The 22644-nt window shown below is 37.4% G+C and overlaps 1 protein-coding gene across 2 annotated transcripts in view; it reads left to right on the top strand.

Moving 5' to 3' along the window:
* Positions 1–19948, top strand: part of si:ch211-266k8.4 (carabin) — a 46708-nt gene extending 26760 nt beyond the window's left edge. Inside the window, exons 11-15 of one of the 2 annotated variants that reach the window (XM_067379943.1) lie at positions 3415–3519; positions 5406–5581; positions 5809–5921; positions 11313–11507; positions 19666–19948. In XM_067379943.1, coding sequence (XP_067236044.1) covers positions 3415–3519; positions 5406–5581; positions 5809–5921; positions 11313–11507; positions 19666–19759 — 683 coding nt within the window. In that variant the 3' untranslated portion in view covers positions 19760–19948. The remainder of the gene's footprint in view (positions 1–3414; positions 3520–5405; positions 5582–5808; positions 5922–11312; positions 11508–19665) is intronic. The other variant, XM_067379944.1, reaches the window with a different exon arrangement.
* The last annotated feature ends 2696 nt before the right edge of the window (positions 19949–22644 follow it).

The following is a 22644-nucleotide window of genomic DNA, read 5'->3' as shown; positions in this document are numbered from 1 at the left end:
CTGTGCACAGACGCCATAGTTACCGGTTGCCAGGCCAACATTGTTGGTGTTTGTGCGTCAGAGGAAGTGGCAGATATCAGTTTCAGAGCAGGAATATGCTGCCACTGCTGATCCATGCTGACCTGAACCCCTGCACTGATTGGCACACTGAACCAATCATGACATGCACAAGCAGATTGTGACGGTAGCAGAGCTCATCTGGTGGATCCACAACCAATGCAAATGATGTCATTTGTTGCATAAGGCTCTTGAAAATCAGAACGTCACAATTTTTCAAAATCAAGACTTGTTCTCTTTGTTAGATTATGTGCTCATTTTATTTTGCATCTCCCTCTTTAATTTGGGTAATTGGGAGAAATTTGTGGATTGGCAGTTTTTCTTCTTTTTTTTTTTTCTCCGATGTATATTTATTTTGTAATTATTCTTCTTTGTAATTCTGATTGAGGACATGGAATTTTTTTTTTTTTTTTCACACAGTATCTAAAATTTTGTATTAGATAAAATTATAATACAAAATAAAATATATTTTATTATATATTATACATTTTTTGTTGAATCAAAACGCATAATGCATAAGATATTAAGACTTAGTTTTCAAAGAAAACATATTTGCCGAGACATATTCTTTTTTTTTTTTTTTAAGCATAAGGTTAACAACATTTCGTTTGATTTATCCTTAAAGAGGACCTATAATGCTTCTTTCAGCTCAAAACACCCCATAGATAATTTATTATAGCTTGTCAAATTTGACCTTATTTGGTTGTGAGCAAAAACATGCCATTTTATGTGTGTGTCCCTTTAAATGCTAATGAGCTGCTGCTTCTGGCCCGCTTTCCAGAAGAGGGTGGAGCTTTAACAGCTCAAGCTTCAGTTGCTCAACAACAACAAAACAGGAAAATCTCACGCAGCCAAAATGATGATTGTCAGTAACAGTGTTCAGCCTTACATTGTTCAAACCGTAGTCGGACACTGATGGAGAGACTCAGGAAGAAGTTACAACTTTTAGAAAACATCTGGACGTTTCTGAATGGCTAGTGGATACATTTATGTAGTTGTTGTGGAGTTGATTCAACTCATCAACTAGCATGTGTCGTCATGTTAATCTTTTGTGCAAATCCAGTGTTGACCCTCATTTGTGAAGCAGTCCGGCTTAAAATGAAGGCATGGTAACAACACTCTATTACAACAACTCTTCCTCTTCTCTAAAGCAGCCCAACATGGCCTCACCCCCTTTGTTGCGTGTTCTCGGGGTCAGGGTTTATGTAAATTTTAGGGATAGTAATGTCACTAACCCGGGAAGAAGCTCAGTGTAGTCCCTACCAGCCGTTTGTTGTAGTCCTTAAACAGCGTATTCTTTAAAAGAAAATTTCTCCCTTTGCATTGAACTTTGAGCGTCATAACTTTGCAAATGTTGTTTATGCTCAAACAGCAACATTACACACTAACTAAATTTAAAAATCATAATCAACCACCCCTTTAAAACAACCACAACCACAACAAACATGTAAGATATGCTGTTGCTGCAAAAAAAGCATAAACTGAACTGATGTCTGTATACACTGCTTTTAAAATGTCTCATAATAGAATGGCAGTACACACATACACACCAAACATGTGTTTCGACGACACTAATGCGTCAGCTATCATGTTTGCACAACCTTTTTAACCCAGAAAGGTGGGCTTTTTCTGCGTCTGATAGAGTACAATAGCCTTTGGGTTATCAGTTGAGTAATTAGAGAGGAAAGCCGCTTTTCAGCATCACTTAAAGCTGGGCCTTTTGTTCTTCAAAGACCGTATGTGTCCATAAGAGAGAGAGGGCTGGAGAAAGTGTGCAAGCATGGACGAGTTTAACAAATCCAGCTAAAGTTAATGAGACTTTATCCTAACCATCTGCCAACTTTCTCTTTTATTGTTCTCAAATGGAAACTCTTTTTCTTGAACCCTTTTGTTGTTATCAGATATTATTTATTTGTATTTGTTCACATCTGCAGTCACACCTGTTTGTGACTCCAATTGGAGAAGAAAATACAATGCACATTCTTTCTATCAAACGGCACAGAAATGATGGGATTACCCATCATTCTCTCAGAATAGCCCTGTCATTATTGCATTAGAGCCACAGGATAAACCTTTATTTTGCATCATCTGCTAATCTCTTTGACTCCTGCTCTTTGAAACCGATGCCAGTGGGTCGACCGAGGTAACATGGTCCATTAACTTTCTTTCCCTACAAAATTATACCTCTGAATCTCTACAAGGGAAACCCCAAGAATTTAGTCTTTGGAATTATTTCAATAGCTCCTCTCGGACATGTTTTTGCTGTACGTCATTTAAAAATCTACCAGAAAATTCATGTAAATGAGTAAATGAGAAGACTTTCATGTGTCCCTTTAGACCCTGAGGTGCTTTAGGGAGGCAGGGTAAGCTCTGGTACCTTCCAGCGTTTTCTCATTATGCTCCTGAACATGACAGAACTTGTCTTTATGAGATCCACTGCAAACTAAAGTGTTTAAACTGCCGCTGATTGAGATTGATTGTGAAGTTATGGCTCTCTCTAAAGCTCAGGATTAAGGTTTAATTGTAGTTGCGAAGTACTTAATTCAAATGTATCTTAAGACTTTTTGTATAGTTAAAACTACGACATAAACATTTACTGCGGTGTCGGTGGGTTTCTGCTGTATTTTTTTGCTTTGCTTGTGTCTTTTTGTGGGATAGAAAAGCTTTCTCCACAAAACTTAGGGCAAAGGCAGTACAAGAAACTTCTTTTATTTATATAACTATTTTTTTATTTTTATATAACTTTTTATTTACTACTCTACGGAGTATTAGGGCCAAGCAATAATAAAAAAATAAAACCATCTCAAGATTAAAGTCCTTAAATTTCGAGGAAAAAGTCCAAATAAAATGTTGAGAATAAAGTCATTAAATTACGAGAAAAAAGTTGTTAAATTACGAGAACAAATTAGTTAAATTACGACTTTATTCTCATAATTTGAGTTTATTCTCATAATTTAATGAGTTATTCTCTACATTTTATCTCGACTTTTTTTCTTGAAATTTAACATCTTTCTCATAATTTAACGAATTTATTCTCGTAATTTATTTACTTTATTCTCTAAATTTTATCTCAACCTTTTTCTCGAAATTTAACGAGTTTTTTCTCAACATTTTATCTCGACTTTTTTCTTGAAATTTAAACGAGTTTTTTCTCAAAATTTAACAACTTTAATCTTGAGATGGTTTTATTTATTTATTTATTTATTTATTTATTTTTTCTCTTCCGTACTACTTATTTTTATTTGTTATAATTATTTATTTATTTTATTTAATTATTTATTTTATTTTATTTTTGACCAGATGTTGCAAATACATGTTACATATATAAACATTTCTGTTTCACATCTGTCTTTGCAGAGAAAGTGAAAAAAGAAAGCGCAAAAGGCTGTACAAGTTCTCTCAGCGATAGACAAGAAGATGTAAAACTTTCACAAGAAGGTGCCAAGAACACTTCCAAGAAAGGTGAGCCGGTTCATAGAGATTATTTATGAGTAATTTAGGCAGGTCTGGACCTTCACGCTGTTAATCTAATGGGTCATTGCTACGAGAGATACAGAGTCATAACGAAAGTGCGCCAGTACCTTGAGATGGCACCCTGCTGTATCATCCATGAAATTATAACGCCCCTTGGATCCAATCACTTGGCACGAGTTAATACTATTGGCAGAAAGCCCAGAAAAAATAAAATCAAGACAATAGGCTAAAACCTTTTGACACTCTGTACTTCAGGTCACTATTCACGCATTCAATGTCAAGCAAATTACGCTCGAGTACAGAACGTATGAACCAGTTGTACTCCTTTACCTACCCGATTCAAAACCACCAAAACAGACGCTTTGAAATACAATACAGCCCACATTTCCTTGTTCCGTTGATGAGATTACAGGGGACAGGCAGAATCCCTAGTGGCATATGTGGCTGACATCGATATCTGTTCTCCAGCACACAGCCTGCATTAGCTAGAGCAGGCCGGCAGCACCTGTGTAAATGTGATCGAGTCTGATAACATTCACTTTTGTGCTGTGGGCGCATTTGTGGTGTGATGTTTGTTTGTACCTGGAAATATACTGCAACTCGCAGAAGTTCACCTATTGACCCGTTGGTACTACTTTTTAAATGTACTTACAAAAGTGGTTACATTAAAAGTGGTTGTAAAATACTTTTTAATAATGTGCAAAGACAACTATAAAGTCATGTGCATGCTACAAGACAAGCACCACTCACATTTTCCAGAGAAAGTATAAATATAGTTATTTTTGCAGTTCCATGTGTGTGTGTATATGTATGGTTTTCGAATTTGACCCATGCGATATTCTCCTACTATCAGCACTGAAAGCGTTTAGCCATTTGTATCACTCCTGCGTTTGCGGATCCAAATCACTGCCGTGCCTATATACAATATATATACACTGATCAGGCATAATATTATGACCACCTTCCTAATATTGTGTTGGTCCCCCTTTTGCTGCCAAAACAGCCCTGACCCATCGAGGCATGGGCTCCACTTGACCCCTGAAGGTGTGCTGTGGTATCTGGCACCAAGATGTTAGCAGCAGATCCTTAAAGTCCTGTAAGTTGCAAGGTGGAGCCTCCATGGATCGGACTTGTTTGTCCAGCACATCCCACAGATGCTCAATTGGATTGAGATCTGGGGAATTTGGAGGCCATTCAACACCTCAAACTCGTTGTTGTGCTCCTCAAATCATTCCTGAACCATTTTTGCTTTGAGGCAGAGGACATTATCCTGCTGAAAGAGCCACAGCCACCAGGGAATACCGTTTCCATGAAAGGGTGTACATGGTCTGCAACAATGCTTAGGTAGGTGGTACGTGTCAAAGTAACATCCACATCATGGATGGCAGGACCCAAGGTTTCTACAGTAGCTCGACTGTTGGATCAATTCGCCTTGGCCGCCCATGGCCGCCGGTTCAGCACTGTTCCCTCCTTGGACCACTTTTGATAGATACTGACCACTGCAGACTGGGAACACCCCACAAGAGCTGCAGTTTTGGAGATGCTCTGACCCAGTTTTCTAGCCATCACAATTTGGCCCTTGTCAAACTCGCTCACATCCTTACGCTTGCCCATTTTTCCTGCTTCTAACACATCAACTTTGAGGACAAAATGTTCACTTGCTGCCTAATATATCCCACCCACTAACAGGTGCTGTGATTTAAGAGATAATCAGTGTTATTCACTTCACCTTTCAGTGCTCATAATGTTACGCCTGATCGGTGTATATGGATCCACTCCACGCATATTAAACATATACTGCACTTACACCTGTGTTGCTTGATCTGTGATTCTTAATTTAAGATTTTTTTTAAAATTTTCTTTGTAATCCCTAGAAGCTCCAAGCTCCAGCGCTAAGAATGTTTTTACACGACTGCTGAAAGTGGCTCAGCATTACCTTTTGGAATCAGGCAAGTACAGTGCAGCTGCCAAATCTTCTCCTGCCAAGAAGAGCCCTGCCCTCGGCCGCCTCCCCAAAGCAAGAATCTCCACCTCTTTCACTCAGGCACAGGTGCAGCTGTTTTTATTTTTATGACTACCTTTTATATATAAATAAACCACATTTTTTGTCATTAAACATGGCTTCTGCATCATTTGAAATCGAAAATGACAATGTGGTAGCAGCAACTCCATTGTCTGTATTAGATTTCTGAGAAAATTTACACTTTTGATATATTTTTTTGCTGTGCGATACATTTATCCTATATACATATTCAGTCTAAGAATTATGTGATTCAGGTTCGAACCAGGAGGAGCAGTAGTAGACGACATTCCCAGAATTCCACTCTGGGTGGGGTCAAGAAGGAGCGACTCCCTTCTCAAGATTCAGATGGAGGTGCTACTGAAGACAGGTGTGTGAAAGAAAAAGAGACAAAATGCTAGACAGATGGACAAAGAGTCAAAAATCTGTCCCCTTTTGTGTTTAAATGGATTTTGTTAATTGCTACGTTTTAATTGACTACAATTCTTCTGCCTCAGAACTGTTAAATATAATACACTTGAAGAGTAATGGAATACTTCTAAAAATGAAAATCTGGTCATTTACTCATGCTCAAATTGTTACAGAACCCATAACTTTCTTTTTTCTTGGCAACACAAAAAAACTTTTTCGATGGAATGCTACTTAAAAATAAAAATAAAGAAATCATTAATCATTAATCACCAATGTATTAATTAAAATATAAAATTGTAAGCTAATCACTTTTTTTTAAAATGATAAATATATACATATTCTTTTATTTTAATAATTATTTATTTAATGCATGTTTAGAAATAAATACATTTTTAAATGAAACATTAAAATTTTATAAAGCATTCCCTTTATCCATTTGATGAACAGACATTTTCACAACAAACGAATTCTGATAAAATCCTGAAATCCATCCCAGTTTATATCAAGTTTCTAAGAGAATTTGCATTTTTGCATCCTTTTTGAAGCTCAAAAGCTTCAGTCCTTATTAATTGTAATTGCATGGAAAAAAGCAGCCAGCACATTCTTCAAAATATCTTTTTTGGATAGAAGAAATAAAGTTATACAGGTTTGGAACGAGTTGAGTAAGTAAATGATGAGTAAATCATAAAAGAATTTTTATTTTTCTGTGAACTATCTCTTAACACTATTCAGGTAGTTAAAGAAAGGTGGATGTCACCAATCAGGTCCTTGCATTTTTGTTATTTTCTTCATCACAGAGTGACATAATTTATGGCTTTGTACTTTTGTCTGAGCAAGAATTAATTTTGTTCTGGAGCTTTAACTGTATGGGAAAATGCTTCTGGCTAGTTGAAGTAGCTTTGCGTGTCTAACTCACCTGTTTGCATGTGAGTGTATCTGATTATCTTTGTTCAGGAAATTCAAGTTCAAGTGCACGTCACTGCATTTTATTATGAGGGCTTGTGTTCATATAGAGCATTGCTAAGATGCCTTGATATATAGCACACTTAAAGGATTAGTTCATTTTGAAATCAAAATTAGCCTAAGCTTTACTCACCCTCAAGCCATGTGTATATGACTTTCTTCTTTCTGATGAACATAATCGAAGAAATATTAATAAGTATCCTGACGCATCCAAGCTTTATAATGGCAGTGAATAGGGATCAATGAGTATGAGCTGAAGAAAGTGGCTCCATCCATCATAAATATGTGCTCCACATGGCTCCGGGGGGTTAATAAAGGCCTTCTGAATCGAAGCGATGCTTTTGTGTAAAAAATATCCATATTTAAACAAGTTATGAAGTAAAATATGTAGCTTCCACCAGATCACCTTCCGTATTGATGTTACGAAGAAAGTGTAAACTGGAGTCACGTCAGTTAGACTTTTTCCGTAAGTTGAATAGGGAAGTCGTAAGCCTTGTGAACTGCAAGTGTTTTAAACTTTCTGCGTACGTTGAATACGGAAGGCGGCTCATTCGGAAGCTAGATATTTTACTTCATAACTTGTTTAAATTTGGATATTTTTTTCACAAAAATGCATCGCTTCAGAAGGCCTTTATTAACCCCCCGGAGCAATGTGGAGCACATATTTATGATGGATGGAAGCACTTTCTTCAGCTCATACTCATTGATCCCTATCACTGCCATTATAAAGCTCGAATGCGTCAGGATACTTATTAATATTTCTGCGATTATGTTCTTCAAAATGAAGAAAGTCATATACACCTAGGATGGCTTGAGGGTAAGTAAAGCTCTCTGAAGATTTTTATCATGGTAATGATAAATATATCAATAACCCATAGCAGATCTATACAGGTGGAGCTGGGGAAGGTGGAGGGTTTTAGAGGAACGCTGAAGCAAACTGCTATAGTGAATGTAACCAGCCATATAAATGTGTGAGCAGCAAGCTCATTGACATGAACTAATCAGCTTGTGCCAAGTAGTTGCTGTAATTATCATCAGCTTGTGTTAAAGACCCATCAGCCTGTGCCATCTAGAGTTTCATGACTGAACTATGTATATATTTAGATTTAAAATAGTTGATAATATTTCAAGATGGCTGCATCCAATGTAGTGTCCCATTGTTCCACAAGGTTTGAAATAATTGTGGAATTGAAATTATGTACATTTGAACACCCTGGTTGGTTTTCTATATTGCAAAGCTTTCTCCTGAAAAAAATTGGATAGTTTACGCATAGTATACATGTCATTCCCAGCAGCTTCTGCTTTATTGTCAATAGAATGATTCTTGAGACCGAATGGGGTCACCGAGGGTCAGCGCATGGATTTTCTAATTTGACATAATGAGGAAATAATGGGGCTGTTTCTCTGTGTGTGTCCAAACACCCAGCTCAGGTTTTCATCACTTCACTCTGATCCCAGAAAACCAGGCCTAAATGCCTGGAGCACAGGCTGTGTTGAAATACAGATATTCATTGGCGAGTCAGAAGTTTTAAGGAAGTCAGAAAATCCAGATTTACATAAATATGGTATGAGAAATTACGTTGAAATACTTTATAGAAAGTATTTCAGGACAAAAGATCAGGATACTCTAGCATAGTATTTTGCATCATATTAGGTAGCAAACACTAGTTATGAAAAAGCATCTTGATCTTCAAACAAGATACATTCTGCCTAAGGTATTTAGACTTGTTTTCAGCTAACATATCTTAAATTAAGCAGTGTTGTTATTATTAGCTAAAACTATTAATTGAAATGATAGTTAATTGAATTTAAAATTTAAAAAACTTAAAATTAGTGAAAATTTGAAATGTTGCCTTGACAATTAAATAAAATAAAAGTACTAAAGAAATAAAATAAATTAAAGATAAATAGAAATATTAAAAACATAAAACTGTTTACATAACAAAATGACTTAAACTAAAATTAAAATGGCAAATAATAAAAATAAAAACTAATTCCAAATATGAGTAAATACTATAATAGTATTAGGGATGCTCATTTCGGTTAAATTTCTCGACCGACAACCGACGCTCGTTATCCGATTATTAACCGTTAACTGATAAGATTATAATATTGTATAGCCTATATAATATGACATTAAATAAAAAATACAATTGACGAGTGTCTGTGTCTTCCACGGGTTTATTTTAACATGCAAACAGCAGCATAGAACAGATAAACAACAGAACCTGGATTCACATTATCAAATTGTCACGCACCTGCAGCGTTTCTGATAGCAGAAAAAAATAATTTAAATAAAAGGCATAAAATAAATAGGCCTACACTAAATATTTTTCACTTAAATGTTTAACAAATTAAGATGACAAAACAAAAACACGGTGAATCCATTGAAGCTTTTAACAACCGGTATTTTAGACATTTTTTCCGTCAAATAAAAATAGCAGGCCTACCTCAAGGATTGTTATTGTTATGACCACGGACGGTGCACGTGTGCACACCGAACGCGTCTTTCCGCGCTCATGGGCAAAGGAGTTTCTTTGAAAGGCTCGCGCACGAGACTAAGCGGAATGCGGGAAATGAAGTATACCATGGCCCTGAATTGTAATGGACTGGAGCTCACGGTTCACATCGAGAGAAATGGGAACGCGGGGGCACCGCTATGCGACCGCAAAAGGCACTTTCACTTTCGTGATCAAAGTGCATGCCACTGATAAGCTTTGTATTATGCAGTATTACAGTAGCATACACATACCAATTAAACGCGCAGGTCTCCTCTCGTGCGTCCTCCCCACTGTGTCGCCGGTCGAGGCAATAATTTTCGTTTCGCTTTTAGATTTCTCTTTTATTGATGCCATCAATGCTTTTAACTCAAAACAGTCCATAAACTACAAATCCTTCAGTCAAGCCAGCTCGCGCGTCAATCTGAGAGATCAGCCTCTTACCTTAAAGTGTCAAATTTCTCGGTTTCTGAATGGACGGTTTTGCTTGATTGACAAACGCTAACGTTCGGCCACGATTTATATACCATCGACCTGTCCTAAAACGTTAGCACGCTGTGATCGATTGCTTGGAAATGGTCAGTACTTCTTTTCGCTCGCTTCATTTTGCTTGTTGCTTAGCGAAATATGTCTGGCACGTGTGAAACGCCCGGTGAGTTAACAAATAAGCATATATGTATATATATAGCATATTTTTCTTTAACCATGCAGCAAAAAAAACAAAAAAATCGTTTAACTGATAGTATTAATCGGTTAAAATTCTTACTTTCGGTTAACGGTTAAACGGTCAATGCGAGCATCCCTAAATAGTATACAAGTAATATTAAAATAACAAATACATTTTTAGTTGTAGTTTAGAAAATTCTGTCATTTATTACTCACCCTCATGTAGTTCCACACCCTTAAGACCTTCGTTCATCTTTGGAACACAAATTAAGATATTTTTGATAAAATCCAATGGCTCAGTGAGGCCTCCATTGACAGCAAGATAATTAAAAGGATAGTTCTCCCAAAAATGAAAATTTGATGTTTATCTGCTTACCCCCAGGGCATCCAAGATGTAGGTGACTTTGTTTCTTCAGTAGAACACAAATGATGATTTTTAACTCCAACCGTTGCCATCTGTCAGTCGTATAATGCATGTCAGTGGGAACTCCATCTATAAGAGTAAAAAAAAAAACATGCACAGACAAATCCAAATTAAACCCTGTGGCTCGTGACGACACATTGATGTCCTAAGACACGAAATGATCGGTTTGTGTGAGAATTCAAAACACTGCTTCATGAAGCTTTGAGGCTTTACAAATCTTTTGTTTCGAATCAGTGGTTCGGAGCGCGTATCAAACTGCCAAAGTCACGTGGTTTCAGTAAACGAGGCTTCTTTACGTCATAAGTGTTTCGAAACGTTTAGAAATTTCAGTGTTTCACATGACTTTAATGATTATTTACAGAAAAAATACGTACAAACATCTGGTTTATTTAAACAGTAATGTTCATTAGTCAGTACTAGTTGTTAGTCACTAGCAATTTCCATACTAATGTGTTGAACTTTGTCTAGTCATCTGTTACACAGTGATGATCACTAGTGTAGCTATGCTGTGTTTTGTGATGCAGTGTAATTGTATGAGGGGGTGTGTGTGTGTTTGTGTGATTACAGTAAACAGGGTGTATCATTCAGGACTGCAGGTGTAAATCAGTGTATGGTGTCCTGTTACTTCAGTGTAAAAATCATGCAGTTAGAAGCAAAAGGAGGTGGAAAGGTCTCATTATTTGTTTGCAGATGCAATAAAATAAGTACATTTTAAGTCTGTTTACACTGTATGACCAAATACATTTGGGCGTCGCTCTTTGTCCCTGAGTTTTGAGTACTGATTTCTGACTCTTCACAGCTCCAATTCTTCAATCTGGCGGGTGAGGTCAGGGCCCGTGGGTAAAGTGGCTCGCAGAAGGAGTCGAGGTCAATCCGGACGAGGAACTTCCCTCCTGCTGAAGAATCGCAGCTCTAGATCTCAGCAAACACCAGCTCAAACATTTGTGCAGCCAGAGAACAGCAAGAATGATGACTGTCAAGAAACCCAAAGCAGGTACTTAATCATTTACATTCAAGATTAATACATCTTTGCTTTGTGTAGCCGCAGTGAAGACATTTGATCCTCTATCATAAACATTTGTTCAGCAATAATTAATGTGTTTTAACATTCTTTCTCCTTTGGGATCGGATTAAACTGACAGGTGGCCACGTCAGTTTGGTTTGGCAGGTTTGTGTACTTGTTGAAGACGAGTTGGTTATAATGATAGTTTAATCTGGGCTGAATCCCCCACATTGAAAGTGATTAATGCGACCGTATGGATTCTTTACAGTGGAAAAGGATTTAAATGAAAACGCAGGGAACCATGGAAAATGAAACTTAAATGGGAGTTTTAGGGACTTTGGATTAGTTTGATCTTAGTGAGGAAGAAATAATGTCAGGGCTTGTACATATTGTGTATTATATTATATTTACATTTTTTAATAGCTACTAAAACATAAAATATATATATATATATATATATATAGATATAGATATAGATATAGATATATAGATATAGATAGATATACAGATATACAGATATATAGATATTTGTTAAAAAAACACTAACAATTTTATATTTACACTAATAATATATAATATAATCTTTAGCCAATCTCAAAATAAGATAGCTTATGAGCCTTTATGAGAACGAAAATAAATTGTTATTATGCCTTTTTTTTGGGCCCCGACTGTGTCACCGTTTTGCATCCAGCATCTTTACCCTCTGGGATCAGGCGAAAAAGCTGCAGGTGTGGTGGAAAAATGAAGCAGAAGCGTTGATCTCCGGTCAGTTATGTCAGCAGGCTGTATTTAAACCCTCAGGCCCCCAGAGGCCAATGTCCTGCCATTTCCACCTGCCCCCTTCTATGGAAGGAGCTGACACCGGAGCAGATGAGTCACACCAGCTATGAAAACAAGCATCTGGCCTTTTAACTTTTAACATCCACCTCCCCGGTGCCTTTGCACTGTCCTTTGTAGCACTTGTAATGATGTCAGGGAAGACCGTGAAACTTTCCTTGACTGGGACTTGAAAGTTGTTGCAAAGGTCGTTCTCTTAATGTCACCATGAAATCAAAATTGCAGTACTTATTATAAATAATTGATCTGTGTGCATAATTTTTTAATTCATGTGCCCTCGTAATCTTTAATCAAAATAACCTCCCCTCCCTTTTGCAATGACTTCTCTGATAACGTGTTTACTGGTGTGAGGGCGGAGCAACCTGTCACTCACATGAGATCAACCAATAGCAAACCACAACCATCCAATCAATTCCCAATGGACAAAATCAAGTCCCACCCTACATTTTTTTTCTTGTTCGAGAAGCCATTTCACTTGGATATACACCACAATAGGGAAGACTATCGCAACTTCTGTTTCACGTCGACTTTAAGTTCGTGTCTGTGCATGTGTTTAAAGGCAGGAACACACCAAGTCGACGGTCCGGCAGTTTTTGTCCGTCGGCCGACTAAGTTTCCTCAGTGTGTTTCGCACCGTCGGCTGAAGTTGGTCCTCGACTGTTTATTTCGGCCAATTCGACATGTTGAATCGGCGTCATAGCTCGTCAGGCCATCTGATCATTCTGATTGGCTGTTCAGCGACTGCCACCTGCTGGTACGGAAAGGCATTTCATCTTACGCAGGTGCAGAACGGTCGTGGTACTTGGTCGTTGGCTGTCAAGCGTTGGTTTGGTGCGTCAGGGCAACTTTGGACACAGACGCTGCCGACGCGGGCCAACCCCGCAGTCCACTTTCGTCGCCACTAGTTCATCGGCGTCGGCTTGGTGTGTTCCTGCCCTAAAAAACATGTTGTTCCTTTAGTTTCAGCATCACCTTCTGAGAATGTTAATCCTCTCGTAAACCAATAATGCAGTTAATATGGGGTTCAAAATGAGGTTCCTGAATCCATGCCAGGAACATGTTAATTACGGCTTTGAAGCATAAAAGTGGTAAAACTACATTTTTCTTTTTTCACATTCATAGAGAATCATGTGAAGAGAAACTTTTATGCAGGCTCGGTTTTCTTCCAGTAAGTTTGGCCCTTGTGGCACATAAAATGTAAACACAATGAAACTATTCAGCATAAAGGAAATTTAGTCTGAAGGTTTCCTTTTGGCTTCAGAGGTGTCCAATAACCGCATACAATTTGTTTTGTTATTCTGCTTCACTTGGTTTTGTTTGCTTTGTATTGTTTTTATCTTGTTTTGAATTTAAGTTCATTTAAATTGTAGTATATAAAATATACTTTATATTTTCCACTTGTGCTTCTTTCCATTGGTAAACTGTTCCAAACAGCTCTGGAAGCTCATATACTTTTACCAGATGTTAGCAATGGACATGATTTTTGTTGCTCAGTGAGGTTTTTTCTTGTACAAGTAGTTTATCAGAGGATAACTACTACTTTTGTTCTTCTTTGAAGTTAACAGTGCTTCAAGTGGAATTTTTTTCAGTGTTTTCTTCCTCACCACAGCTCACTATCTTCACAAACCTGGCTGGATCTGTAGTGTGGTTCTTTTCCTAATCTTGTGATTACCAGACGTCCCACCTCTGAAAAGAGCCAGAGTGAGGGAGGGTATGGGAAAATCCTCTGTCCCTGTATGCCATGTGTGCGTCACGCTCCGAACAAACAGCAAAGACATGTGATCCAATGCCCAGTGTTTGATCTTCCTCTTCTGTATCTAGTTTCCAGGGGCTCCCAGGGGGAAGGATTACAGCATATCTGGCAACCCTGACAATGTATTGATGGGATACATGGGTTGAAATACAGCACACAGTTGTCTATGCGTGTAGGTTCGTGCCGGGCTGTTGGATAGACGTGCGATAGCCTTTGTCGTTTGCTCAGGTGCGATAGTTGCGTAACAACAGTGAGCGTAAGTAGGAAAGTTGATCAGGGAAATGCTGATCTTATCTGATCACATGGAGATTCAAGTGACCGTGTTGGTGGCTGTGCTATAGATATTGCATAAATAACACTGAGGAAAGATGTGCTAGGATCAAATCCCAAGTGAAGTGCGTGTCGTATGAACTCCCACGATTAACAACACAGAGCCGGAGTGGCGTTTACTTATTCATAGGTTAGCGCCTGATTTCCCAGCATCACCCTGCTGTTTAAAAGTTTGTGTCTGTCCCAGCAGAGCGGATCATTAGGGATTTTTCCCATCGTGTTCGAAACCCGAGTCCGTGCGAAGTTTTTAAAGTTTACTCATTTGTTTTCAATATAACTTACACAGATGAGTAATAGTTTAGCTCTCTTCCAAAGACTAGTAGAAATTAACTTCTCGACTGATTAGAAATATGACAACTTAAAATGCACAGGTCACTTGAGTATTTTATTCCAATAGAGTTTGACATTAGCATGTTGCTAAGATCTAAATTGGAATGTTTTATTGATACTTTTAGGATTCGAATGAAATCAAAAAGCTCGTCGCAGTGAATTCTGGGTTTGCCTCATCTGGGATTGATACGTGCCATTCTTCCTTAGTTTTTTAGCCAAAATATGCTATATTAAAAAGTAGACTTTGCAAGAAGGTTTTGCAAGAGAGCAGTTATATAAATATTAAATGTTGGTTATGCAAAGTTAATATCTGTATTGATGGAAATCTGAAGGTTGGACCTTTGGTTGAGGTTGGTGATACTAAATGAGCAGTGCGGGTCTTTGGACTTTGGCCATTTCATATTCTTTAACTATGCAAATATTTCCCAACCAAGAGGAACGGTCCGGATCTTGCTCTGTCTCACAGACACGCACACAATCAATGTGCTGCCCTTTATTTCTTTTGAAGAGTTGTAAAGATGCCACTTCAAGTTTCTGTCCAGAATCCTTCTCTTTCTACACATTCATATTCATATATATATATATATATATATATATATATATATATATATATATATATATATATATATATATATATATATATATATTGTAATTCTTCAGTGCAGTTATGTTTGAAATTGTTTGAATATGTTTGCATATCTTTAACTGACCCCAGGTGCAGTTTCTGGCTTTGTCAGAGTAGTTAATGGCTTCTCAAATACAGTACAGTACAAGGTCCACCAAAACCACTATTCAAGCTCACTACCATTGTGACCACATGAATACTAAATGAGGTTTAGCCACCTAAGTGTAATTTAAGCATGAATATTGATAATTAGTGCAGCCGCAATTACATCTACAGGGTCCAAAAGTCTGAGCCCATTAGTGAAAAGCTTTTTACTGTGCATGCTTTTCTTTTTATTAGGGGTTCAAGCATATAGCGCTGAAACCCTATTGTAATTGATCAGCATTCTGCCCTAAAAGTGATCGGGCGGACCAAAACCGTAAAGTCATAGAGACTTGAAGCTTTGAGAACTGATAGTTCTCACGCCATCAACAATGTCACCAAGACTCGCCCCGAGCGGCCTGACAGGGGCGCTACAGCAGTCAAAAGAACAAAATGGCTCATAACTCTTAAACTGTTAGCCGTATAGCTCAAGTGTCTTATATCGTTGGAATCCTTGGCTCAAGACGGACAAAAATTTTGAAAAACATACTTTTGTGAACTAGTCCTAGGTTTTTGGCCCGATCGGAACCAAACCAGTGCAGCAAGATTCTCTGGAGTCTGATTGTCAATAATTATCAAAAAAAATATAAAAATTTTTTGATTCACGGTCCCTAAGGGCCGCCAAAAAGGGTTCTGTGAAAAAGGATGCGGCGGTTGGTCACTTGGTGGCACTATAACAGGGAAAAAAACATGAAAATGGCTATAACTACTTCAGCGTTAGTCTGATTGACTTGAAAATTTGCATGCAGTGTCTTTGTCCGAGGTGCCACGATTGTCTATGAGGACAGAAAACATGTCCGCCATTGGCCAGTGAAGTTTGAGGCCGGGCCTGTTTGACTTACAGCCCTACTAGAGGGCTATAACTGTTAAAAAGATGTAAAAACTATATATTTCCTATGATAAAATGCCTGTATTGGCTGTAAATAGTATTTTACAAAATGAGATAGTTACAGACTTGCTAAATAAAACATAATACCTTTTACGCATGTGCTTAAAGGCCATATAGCACTTGAAACCCGATAATTGCTGCTTTTTGGGGGGAAATATTAGATTACTTGAAGTTTACATGAGTTTCTTAGTATTTACTTTAATGACAGCATACATATTTAAATATTTCAGAATACTAAAAATGTTTTTTTTTTACCATATTTAAAGGAACACTCTACTTTTTTTTGAAAATAGGCTCTTTTTCCAACTCCCCTAGAGTTAAAAGTTGAATTTTACCGTTTTCAAATCCATTCAGCCGATCTCCAAGTCTGTAAAACTCAACTGTTTAACTCTAGGGGAGTTGGAAAATGCCTATTTTCAAAAAAAGTGGAGTGTTCCTTTAATTGACACAAATGCCATATTTTTATTGTGCTCTCAGAGTTTTGGACCCAATGGCAATTTTGTTTGTGTGATGTCCGGTATTCAAGCAGTTACGTAGCTTTATATGTTGTTGTTGTTACATGCTTTATCTTTAGGGCTTTGTCACTTCATTCCAACACTTTCACGTACGTTGATGTCAAAGTCACACTTGGGCAATGTTATGCTGTCAAGAGGCCAGGAAGGTTCTTCTGTTAATGAATCAAGGAATTATAGATATTTGGTTAACCCATCATCTGCAAAGGTGCTTAAATTAGGTCCTTACTAGCCTTTCCATTTTTTTTTTTCCCACATACTTTTAACCAACAGCAGTACATTTATAGAGAATCACAAAACCATAAGACTTAATTTTTTCAATGTAACACAAAAGGAGAAATTGTGAAGAATGTTCACACTGCTCTTTTCCATGCAGTGCCTATAAAGGACAAAAAAAGCACCATAAAAGTTGCTAATACAACCTGTGCACTACATTTTAATTCATTTTAAGCTGTAGAATATTTTTTTGTGTGAGGAATAGAGGAGAATTATTTTGTATACTCAATCTTACACATAAGAACCAATGGCATTTGGTGTCATTGATGTTAAGTCTGTTTGAATATGTGAATTAATGGCTGTCGGATCTCATTTCTGTCCATCAAGTGACAGAAGAGATAAGTATTTCTGCCCATTCTACACCTCCATTGTCCACCAGGCTGCTCCGTCTCAATGGCTCTCGCTGTGCCTTCTGCACCTCACAAAACCGACAAACGGCTAAATCCAGCATGGCTAAACTCTTCAGTATAATCTGCTTAAACACAATTGCGCCGAACCCCCGAGAGTGTGCGGTGGGAAGCAGCTGGTACGGACACACATACTCCCATCAGCAACTGCTGCATATGATGGACTGCAGAGCTCTCAGGCTGTACAGCGGAGCTGGGGAGCTTGAAAGAGACACTGGTATAGCATTTTTAATCTGAAAGCATGCTTAGCATGCCGTTTAACCACCACTGGGCTTGTGGATGTAGTGATGTGGAAGCATATCAGCTGATGAATTTGTGATGCTCTTTGGATAGAAAACACTTTTAAAAGGTATGGTTCACCCAAAAATGAAAATTCTGTCATTACTCACCTTCATGTCGTTCCAAACCCATAAGGCATGCGTTCATCTTCAGAACACAAATTAAGATATTTTTGATGAAATCCGAGAGGTTTTTTTTAAATCCCTCATAGAAAGCAACATAATTACCACATTCAAGGTCATTGTTAAAATAGTCCATGTGACTACAGTGGTTCAACCTTAATGTTACGAAGCCACAAAACTTTTGTGCGCAAAAACAAAACAAAAATAAAAACTTTATTCAACAATTTGTTCTCTACCCTGTCAGTCTCCTACACTGTTTACGTTGTACATACAGTGAAGTGCTTCCAGGTTCTACGTCAGAACGATGACTCAGTAACTGTTAAATTATAGCATTAAAATATTGATTAATAATAATATTTCAAATAATAATTTTATTATATTATATTTGGGGCTGTCAAAATAACAACGCAGATTAATCCATTCCGTATTGACCTTTGAACCTGGAGCCGTTCTAGCCATAGATATACATAATAAAGCCTTTATTATGTATATCTATGGTTCTAGCCACCATTCAACTGTAAAATGAAGGAGGGAGACGACTGCTGCGCTGACGGACAGAACGAGCAGAGCTCCTCCCCCGTGCACGCGAGCTCTCCTTGTCTTCAAAGTAAGCACCGTCTTTGCATTCTCTGTACCTCACACATAATAATCTAAATCAGCTGACACAATGCTAAAAGTTCGTAAGACCGAATCCATGTTTCACGAGGTGCATTCAGAGAATGTTTTTCCTGAATAACCGTTGGGTGTGAATAGTGCTCAAAAGAACGTCACCTCATCTTCTCTGACAGGCGCCCTGCACTTGCAGCTGACATAAACCACACTTTCGTAAACAAAAAGAAAATCCTATACAGTTGTGAAGTGTTTTCTGTGTTGACAAATCTTTTGTGATGTCCTAATAACAGTCGCCCTAATTATATTACATTATATATTATTATTAAAACTTTCCACTAATGTCTTCATCAGAGGACCACAGGCAGTGTACATGATTAAATATGCTGTGGTCAGTCATATTCGTTTTCATATTGATTGTACAGTATCTAGTAAGACTAGAACGGATCCATTCAAATTTTTGATTCCATTCAATGGGCTTCATTCAATGGGAATGTTTTCATTCAAAGCAAGTTCATTGAACATAATTATTTTCTGAGTGAATTTTAAGTGCAAGATGTTGTTCAGACAGTACCAAAGTGAGCGCCACAGCAGGGCGAAGTGGTATTTTGAGCGCTCCTGAGAGACGAGAGCGAGACACTAAAGGACGAGAGTGCTCTTGTTGCCTGAGGTGACTTTAGCTGAGAACAGCTCATGCTTTTAGCACTCAGTTTAGTAGAGCACAGGCTGCAGGGCACATAAGAACAGTTGTTACAGCTGGCTGTTTTTGTAGCTATATTTTAATTTAGCAGTTCAATTTAGGCTACATACATGAGATGTGCATTATTTCCCTTGTTGTTTTAAATCTGTACTGGATGTAATTATAGTTATGCAATTCATTGAGGCATGTTCGCTCAATTTTTAAAACCTTGTTGCAGATTCAAATTCGTAAGTGAACCATGACCTGGACAGGTACATGGTGCTGTCTCTGCAATTATTGTTCTGAAAGTCATTTCGACCCACACCTTGACTAACTTCCTCTTTGTGTTTGTAAACAAAGGCATGCGTCTGCACTGTGTCCATCGCTGAACGAGAGAAACTTCATCACGTGCCCAATGACAGCAAGTCAAGTGCAAGAATCACAGCTAATTTGAGACCACGTGGGACTTGTTATGGAACAAGGTGTGCTCACTTCATAACTGCTCAATTAAATCAGGCCCTGTCTGACTCCTCCTTTAACGTGCACTACAAACTTTGTGAAAGTTAATGTATGAATTTAGGATTCTCACTACCTGTTTTTTGTCTGACTATTCCATCAATAATTATGGAATGTCCATATTTTAATGTAGCTTTTGTAGTCATTTAATAAAAGATTAATTCATACTAAACTTTATGGCTTCTTGTCTTTTAATTTATACTCAGATTTGCTGTCCTGACTGGACTTCTCTAAATAGCAATTGTACTGCAGTACATTTTCATGCTAGAATCATGTCTAAATACATCTGATCAGATTTTAAAGATATAAAACCCCATCCATCCAAACTTACTAGCTTTATTTCCATACTGTTAGGAATCATTTTAAAGGTACAGTATGTAAGTTTCGTCGCTAGAGGTCACTTATTCAAAACAATAACAAAGGTGTAGCTTGATGACACCGTGAATGTGTGTGGAATCATGGGAGTTGTCATCTTCACCTCCACAGCCAATGAAAGAAATCATGTTCATGGATGAACAAATGTGTTAAAGTTTTATTAACGTTACTGTGGTATAAAGCAGGACCAGGCCGAGAGCCTCGGACATTTTACGTTGCGGTTTTATTATGTTTATACGCTGCAGTCGGCCACTGCCGCTTCTTTCATTTTGTTGTTTATGTATATTTTATGATTAATGTTACATTAACGTTAGCCTTCTTCAATGATCTTTAACTTTGTTACAGTTATGTTTGATCACTTAAATTCACATTTAAATTCACATTAAATTCACATTAAATTCACATTTTATTTCATTCCAATGAAATGCAGTTAATTTTAAAATATATTGTATGGTCGAGAAAATGCTGTGTTACTGTTACTACAAATAAAGCTCTTACTGATTATGCCATGTTAGCCACTTGACAATAGTGTTGTCTTTGAGATATGGTACAAATTTTACTCACAGTAAATCAAGAAAAAAAAAGATCCAAATGATGACTAACCGTGTTAAACTATATAACAATGATTAGTTTTCTGTCGATGTATGTATCCAAACAGTTGCTCACCTGTCTAATAAATCACATAATATGTTAACCCTTAAATGCATGACTGTTTTGCCAATCATTCTTACATATTCGGGTCTTTATCGACCCGGATCTATATCCAACACGGAAGGATCTCTACTTGTTGCGATAATATAAAACTCCTCTGATATTAGAGTAACAATTACAGAAGAATAAAATTAATTGTATTTTGTTACCTTTTGGAGCTTGAAAGGGCTCCGTTTGAGCAGATGTTTTATGCCATCATCACTGTTCTCGTCAGAGCTCATTTCCCAGTAAATTCTGCAAAAAATGGGCTAGTTTTATGTTTGAGGTCACGAATATGAGCCCATTCGCGATCTCAAACGTATTCTCAAAACTATATAATTTTCAACATCTTCAAAATCAATATTTCGATCGCTAACAGCTTCACCAGATCCATCCAGTAACAGTTACAGTCATATATGATTGCATTCAGTACTTGCTCTGCAGTAAATTGCTGAGCCATTTCATGTTTTTCTTATTATTTCATTTTCTGTCTGAATGAGTCATCACTTCAGCATTGTGTATCAGACATTGCCACCTTGTGGAATAAAGGTGAATTGCACTTATTCCGTCATCTAATATTCAATTATTGTTGTGCAGAAAAAATATACGTACACTCATACACACCTCGGGTCGTTTGCGACCCTATACAATTTTTACAAAAAATGAATACAAAAATAGGCATTCTTTTATAATTTTATGATTTTTTTTCTTGTTATATTCTTTATAATGAATTAATTGAGGAATACCAAGAATGTTGAACTTTAAAAAATGAATGAGGAGGAGGGTAGTGAATGACACTAAAGACCCGAGGTATGCATTTAAGGGTTAAAACATCTTTGGTGTTTCCATGGTTTCCGGAAATCGGGGGTAACGTGGATATGACGTCATTGACATGGGCCATTACACTGGTTAAAATTGCTGATTTCTCTCGATTTAAACATTGTTGGAAACATTTGGGATAATGTAAGTACACAAGTCAACAAAATATACAACATTGTTCTAGTGGTTTTAGGATTTTTTTTTTTTAAGATTAATTTTTGCCGTTTTTGCCTTTATGATAGGACATTAAGCAGACAGGAACCGAAGTGGAAAAGAGAAACAGGATCGGGAAAGGTCCATGAGACGGGACTCAAACTCAGGTTGCCCGAAACACAACGGCACTATATGTTGGTGCGCTGCCCACAAGGCTATCGGTACCAAAGTTTTTAATCCAAAAATCTTATATACTGTGCCTTTAATTTTCTTGCCATTGTTTAAAAAAATCCATATGCTTAATCAGTTAGCAATAAATTATATAAATTGTGTCTGAGCTTAACCACAATACATTTTTAAAAGTGTATACATTTAAAGAAATTCTTTAAAATATCACACAAGAATATATATATATTTGTTTTTACAAGAGTTCAAAAGGTACTGCATAACAGCAATGGTCGTACTTCAGAGCATCAAAGATGATTGTTTTGAATGTGTGTGAGTATTGAATATTTGAATATTCCAGTCAAATCAAGGATTATTGTCAATTTAATATTACGTATATTTCAGTGAAAGCTTGCTCATTAGAGACTAAATGAACAGTGTGTACCACAGGCCTCTCTGCTGTAGATCCACGACCTCCTCCGGTAAGAGGTTGGTAGTAGGAGTACAGTGACGAGAGACAACAACTTGTTTTTTTGAAGAGTGTGAGAGTGTGTGTGCTTTTGCGTGGGTGTGTCATAAAGTGTCTGAGTGTCACGGCTCTGTAATTATCTGAGGTGTAGG

Source organism: Chanodichthys erythropterus, chromosome 24, assembly GCF_024489055.1.
Source record: "Chanodichthys erythropterus isolate Z2021 chromosome 24, ASM2448905v1, whole genome shotgun sequence".
Taxonomy (NCBI): Eukaryota; Metazoa; Chordata; class Actinopteri; order Cypriniformes; family Xenocyprididae; genus Chanodichthys; species Chanodichthys erythropterus.
Note: the sequence above shows the minus strand (reverse complement) of the source record. Positions and strands in the feature narration are given on the sequence as shown.